We start from the raw sequence: 6,679 nt of genomic DNA, 5'->3' as shown, positions 1-6,679 counted from the left end.
TTCATCTGTGTTATTTTTATAACTCAGGCAACAGCCATTCCCAACACCGTCACCAGCTCCTACAGTCACATCCATGAAGAGTAACAAGTCGATGGATCGACCAGTAAAATTCACAGATTGGCAATATCACAGGTAATTCCATTCAGATTATGATACTTTCTAGTTTTATTTAAGTGTAAAATGTGTTTTTATTAATGGTATATTTCACAATTTGTTGTAATTAATAGAAAACCAATGTATTTAGGTCCTACATCTTTTTTTTTACATTTTGATCATTAAAATGTATTGTAATTAGAGAATGTGAAATAATGTTGAATTACTGTTTGTTTTTAGTAGATGTATTAAATCTGCTTAAGTATAGTAAAAAAATGCAGATTTCTGTAGTTCATCTGTGTTATTTTTATAATTCAGGCAACAGCCATTCCCAACACCGTCACCAGCTCCTACAGTCACATCCATGAAGAGTAACAAGTCGATGGATCGACCAGTAAAATTCACAGATTGGCAATATCACAGGTAATTCCATTCAGATTATGATACTTTCTAGTTTTATTTAAGTGTAAAATGTGTTTTTATTAATGGTATATTTCACAATTTGTTGTAATTAATAGAAAACCAATGTATTTAGGTCCTACATCTTTTTTTTACATTTTGATCATTAAAATGTATTGTAATTAGAGAATGTGAAATAATGTTGAATTACTGTTTGTTTTTAGTTGATGTATTAAATCTGGTTAAGTATAGTAAAAAAATGCAGATTTCTGTAGTTCATCTGTGTTATTTTTATAATTCAGGCAACGGCCGTTCCCAACACCGTCACCAGCTCCTACAGTCACATCCATGAAGAGTAACAAGTCGATGGATCGACCAGTAAAATTCACAGATTGGCCAGATTGGGAATATCACAGGTAATTCCATTCAGATTATGATACTTTAAAGTCTTTGTAGTGTAAAATGTTTTTTTATTAATGGTATATTTCACAATTTGTTGTATTTAGGTCCTACATCTTTTTTTTTTTTTTACATTTTGATCATTACATTTACATTTACATTTACAGCATTTATCAGACGCCCTTATCCAGAGCGACTTACAATCAGTAGTTACAGGGACAGTCTCCCTGGAGCAACTTAGGGTTAAGTGTCTTGCTCAGGGACACAATGGTAGTAAGCGGGATTCGAACCCGGGTCTTCTGGTTCATAGGCGAGTGTGTTACCCACTAGGCTACTACCGCCCAGGTAGTATCATTAAAATGTATTGTAATTAGAGAATGTGAAATAATGTTGAATTACTGTTTGTTTTTAGTTGATGTATTAAATCTGGTTAAGTATAGTAAAAAAATGCAGATTTCTGTAGTTCATCTGTGTTATTTTTATAACTCAGGCAACAGCCATTCCCAACACCGTCACCAGCTCCTACAGTCACATCCATGAAGAGTAACAAGTCGATGGATCGACCAGTAAAATTCACAGATTGGCAATATCACAGGTAATTCCATTCAGATTATGATACTTTCTAGTTTTATTTAAGTGTAAAATGTGTTTTTATTAATGGTATATTTCACAATTTGTTGTAATTAATAGAAAACCAATGTATTTAGGTCCTACATCTTTTTTTTACATTTTGATCATTAAAATGTATTGTAATTAGAGAATGTGAAATAATGTTGAATTACTGTTTGTTTTTAGTTGATGTATTAAATCTGGTGAAGTATAGTAAAAAAATGCAGATTTCTGTAGTTCATCTGTGTTATTTTTATAACTCAGGCAACAGCCATTCCCAACACCGTCACCAGCTCCTACAGTCACATCCATGAAGAGTAACAAGTCGATGGATCGACCAGTAAAATTCACAGATTGGCAATATCACAGGTAATTCCATTCAGATTATGATACTTTCTAGTTTTATTTAAGTGTAAAATGTGTTTTTATTAATGGTATATTTCACAATTTGTTGTAATTAATAGAAAACCAATGTATTTAGGTCCTACATCTTTTTTTTTACATTTTGATCATTAAAATGTATTGTAATTAGAGAATGTGAAATAATGTTGAATTACTGTTTGTTTTTAGTTGATGTATTAAATCTGGTTAAGTATAGTAAAAAAATGCAGATTTCTGTAGTTCATCTGTGTTATTTTTATAACTCAGGCAACAGCCATTCCCAACACCGTCACCAGCTCCTACAGTCACATCCATGAAGAGTAACAAGTCGATGGATCGACCAGTAAAATTCACAGATTGGCAATATCACAGGTAATTCCATTCAGATTATGATACTTTCTAGTTTTATTTAAGTGTAAAATGTGTTTTTATTAATGGTATATTTCACAATTTGTTGTAATTAATAGAAAACCAATGTATTTAGGTCCTACATCTTTTTTTTTACATTTTGATCATTAAAATGTATTGTAATTAGAGAATGTGAAATAATGTTGAATTACTGTTTGTTTTTAGTTGATGTATTAAATCTGGTGAAGTATAGTAAAAAAATGCAGATTTCTGTAGTTCATCTGTGTTATTTTTATAATTCAGGCAACGGCCATTCCCAACACCGTCACCAGCTCCTACAGTCACATCCATGAAGAGTAACAAGTCGATGGATCGACCAGTAAAATTCACAGATTGGCCAGATTGGGAATATCACAGGTAATTCCATTCAGATTATGATACTTTAAAGTCTTTGTAGTGTAAAATGTTTTTTTATTAATGGTATATTTCACAATTTGTTGTATTTAGGTCCTACATCTTTTTTTTTTTTTACATTTTGATCATTACATTTACATTTACATTTACAGCATTTATCAGACGCCCTTATCCAGAGCGACTTACAATCAGTAGTTACAGGGACAGTCTCCCTGGAGCAACTTAGGGTTAAGTGTCTTGCTCAGGGACACAATGGTAGTAAGCGGGATTCGAACCCGGGTCTTCTGGTTCATAGGCGAGTGTGTTACCCACTAGGCTACTACCGCCCAGGTAGTATCATTAAAATGTATTGTAATTAGAGAATGTGAAATAATGTTGAATTACTGTTTGTTTTTAGTTGATGTATTAAATCTGGTGAAGTATAGTAAAAAAATGCAGATTTCTGTAGTTCATCTGTGTTATTTTTATAATTCAGGCAACAGCCATTCCCAACACCGTCACCAGCTCCTACAGTCACATCCATGAAGAGTAACAAGTCGATGGATCGACCAGTAAAATTCACAGATTGGCAATATCACAGGTAATTCCATTCAGATTATGATACTTTCTAGTTTTATTTAAGTGTAAAATGTGTTTTTATTAATGGTATATTTCACAATTTGTTGTAATTAATAGAAAACCAATGTATTTAGGTCCTACATCTTTTTTTTTACATTTTGATCATTAAAATGTATTGTAATTAGAGAATGTGAAATAATGTTGAATTACTGTTTGTTTTTAGTTGATGTATTAAATCTGGTTAAGTATAGTAAAAAAATGCAGATTTCTGTAGTTCATCTGTGTTATTTTTATAACTCAGGCAACAGCCATTCCCAACACCGTCACCAGCTCCTACAGTCACATCCATGAAGAGTAACAAGTCGATGGATCGACCAGTAAAATTCACAGATTGGCCAGATTGGGAATATCACAGGTAATTCCATTCAGATTATGATACTTTAAAGTCTTTGTAGTGTAAAATGTTTTTTTATTAATGGTATATTTCACAATTTGTTGTATTTAGGTCCTACATCTTTTTTTTTTTTTTACATTTTGATCATTACATTTACATTTACATTTACAGCATTTATCAGACGCCCTTATGCAGAGCGACTTACAATCAGTAGTTACAGGGACAGTCTGCCTGGAGCAACTTAGGGCTAAGTGTCTTGCTCAGGGACACAATGGTAGTAAGCGGGATTCGAACCCGGGTCTTCTGGTTCATAGGCGAGTGTGTTACCCACTAGGCTACTACCGCCCAGGTAGTATCATTAAAATGTATTGTAATTAGAGAATGTGAAATAATGTTGAATTACTGTTTGTTTTTAGTTGATGTATTAAATCTGGTTAAGTATAGTAAAAAAATGCAGATTTCTGTAGTTCATCTGTGTTATTTTTATAACTCAGGCAACAGCCATTCCCAACACCGTCACCAGCTCCTACAGTCACATCTATGAAGAGTAACAAGTCGATGGATCGACCAGTAAAATTCACAGATTGGCAATATCACAGGTAATTCCATTCAGATTATGATACTTTCTAGTTTTATTTAAGTGTAAAATGTGTTTTTATTAATGGTATATTTCACAATTTGTTGTAATTAATAGAAAACCAATGTATTTAGGTCCTACATCTTTTTTTTTACATTTTGATCATTAAAATGTATTGTAATTAGAGAATGTGAAATAATGTTGAATTACTGTTTGTTTTTAGTTGATGTATTAAATCTGGTGAAGTATAGTAAAAAAAATGCAGATTTCTGTAGTTCATCTGTGTTTTTTTTATAATTCAGGCAACGGCCGTTCCCAACACCGTCACCAGCTCCTACAGTCACATCCATGAAGAGTAACAAGTCGATGGATCGACCAGTAAAATTCACAGATTGGCCAGATTGGGAATATCACAGGTAATTCCATTCAGATTATGATACTTTAAAGTCTTTGTAGTGTAAAATGTTTTTTTATTAATGGTATATTTCACAATTTGTTGTATTTAGGTCCTACATCTTTTCTTTTTTTATTACATTTTGATCATTACATTTACATTTACATTTACAGCATTTATCAGACGCCCTTATCCAGAGCGACTTACAATCAGTAGTTACAGGGACAGTCTCCCTGGAGCAACTTAGGGTTAAGTGTCTTGCTCAGGGACACAATGGTAGTAAGCGGGATTCGAACCCGGGTCTTCTGGTTCATAGGCGAGTGTGTTACCCACTAGGCTACTACCGCCCAGGTAGTATCATTAAAATGTATTGTAATTAGAGAATGTGAAATAATGTTGAATTACTGTTTGTTTTTAGTTGATGTATTAAATCTGCTTAAGTATAGTAAAAAAATGCAGATTTCTGTAGTTCATCTGTGTTATTTTTATAACTCAGGCAACAGCCATTCCCAACACCGTCACCAGCTCCTACAGTCACATCCATGAAGAGTAACAAGTCGATGGATCGACCAGTAAAATTCACAGATTGGCAATATCACAGGTAATTCCATTCAGATTATGATACTTTCTAGTTTTATTTAAGTGTAAAATGTGTTTTTATTAATGGTATATTTCACAATTTGTTGTAATTAATAGAAAACCAATGTATTTAGGTCCTACATCTTTTTTTTTACATTTTGATCATTAAAATGTATTGTAATTAGAGAATGTGAAATAATGTTGAATTACTGTTTGTTTTTAGTTGATGTATTAAATCTGGTTAAGTATAGTAAAAAAATGCAGATTTCTGTAGTTCATCTGTGTTTTTTTTATAACTTCAGGCAACAGCCATTCCCAACACCGTCACCAGCTCCTACAGTCACATCCATGAAGAGTAACAAGTCGATGGATCGACCAGTAAAATTCACAGATTGGCAATATCACAGGTAATTCCATTCAGATTATGATACTTTCTAGTTTTATTTAAGTGTAAAATGTGTTTTTATTAATGGTATATTTCACAATTTGTTGTAATTAATAGAAAACCAATGTATTTAGGTCCTACATCTTTTTTTTTACATTTTGATCATTAAAATGTATTGTAATTAGAGAATGTGAAATAATGTTGAATTACTGTTTGTTTTTAGTTGATGTATTAAATCTGGTTAAGTATAGTAAAAAAATGCAGATTTCTGTAGTTCATCTGTGTTATTTTTATAACTCAGGCAACAGCCATTCCCAACACCGTCACCAGCTCCTACAGTCACATCCATGAAGAGTAACAAGTCGATGGATCGACCAGTAAAATTCACAGATTGGCAATATCACAGGTAATTCCATTCAGATTATGATACTTTCTAGTTTTATTTAAGTGTAAAATGTGTTTTTATTAATGGTATATTTCACAATTTGTTGTAATTAATAGAAAACCAATGTATTTAGGTCCTACATCTTTTTTTTACATTTTGATCATTAAAATGTATTGTAATTAGAGAATGTGAAATAATGTTGAATTACTGTTTGTTTTTAGTTGATGTATTAAATCTGGTGAAGTATAGTAAAAAAATGCAGATTTCTGTAGTTCATCTGTGTTATTTTTTATAATTCAGGCAACGGCCAGTTCCCAACACCGTCACCAGCTCCTACAGTCACATCCATGAAGAGTAACAAGTCGATGGATCGACCAGTAAAATTCACAGATTGGCCAGATTGGGAATATCACAGGTAATTCCATTCAGATTATGATACTTTAAAGTCTTTGTAGTGTAAAATGTTTTTTTATTAATGGTATATTTCACAATTTGTTGTATTTAGGTCCTACATCTTTTCTTTTTTTATTACATTTTGATCATTACATTTACATTTACATTTACAGCATTTATCAGACGCCCTTATCCAGAGCGACTTACAATCAGTAGTTACAGGGACAGTCTCCCTGGAGCAACTTAGGGTTAAGTGTCTTGCTCAGGGACACAATGGTAGTAAGCGGGATTCGAACCCGGGTCTTCTGGTTCATAGGCGAGTGTGTTACCCACTAGGCTACTACCGCCCAGGTAGTATCATTAAAATGTAT

At 32.6% G+C, this 6,679-nt stretch overlaps 1 protein-coding gene across 1 annotated transcript; it reads left to right on the top strand.

The window, feature by feature from the left end:
* Positions 1-24: 24 nt before the first annotated feature.
* On the top strand, positions 25-5,962 carry LOC114774567 (extensin-like). The gene is made up of 14 exons (XM_028966356.1): positions 25-132; positions 412-516; positions 795-908; positions 1,382-1,486; positions 1,765-1,869; positions 2,149-2,253; positions 2,533-2,646; positions 3,119-3,223; positions 3,503-3,616; positions 4,090-4,194; positions 4,475-4,588; positions 5,063-5,167; positions 5,448-5,552; positions 5,832-5,962. Exons 1-14 carry the CDS (start codon positions 74-76, stop codon positions 5,938-5,940), a joined length of 1,464 nt encoding a protein of 487 aa, XP_028822189.1. The 5' UTR covers positions 25-73; the 3' UTR covers positions 5,941-5,962.
* The last annotated feature ends 717 nt before the right edge of the window (positions 5,963-6,679 follow it).

The sequence above is a fragment of the Denticeps clupeoides genome, unplaced genomic scaffold (genome assembly GCF_900700375.1).
Source record: "Denticeps clupeoides unplaced genomic scaffold, fDenClu1.1, whole genome shotgun sequence".
NCBI classification, from domain to species: Eukaryota; Metazoa; Chordata; class Actinopteri; order Clupeiformes; family Denticipitidae; genus Denticeps; species Denticeps clupeoides.
This window is presented reverse-complemented; position numbering and strand designations above follow the sequence as displayed.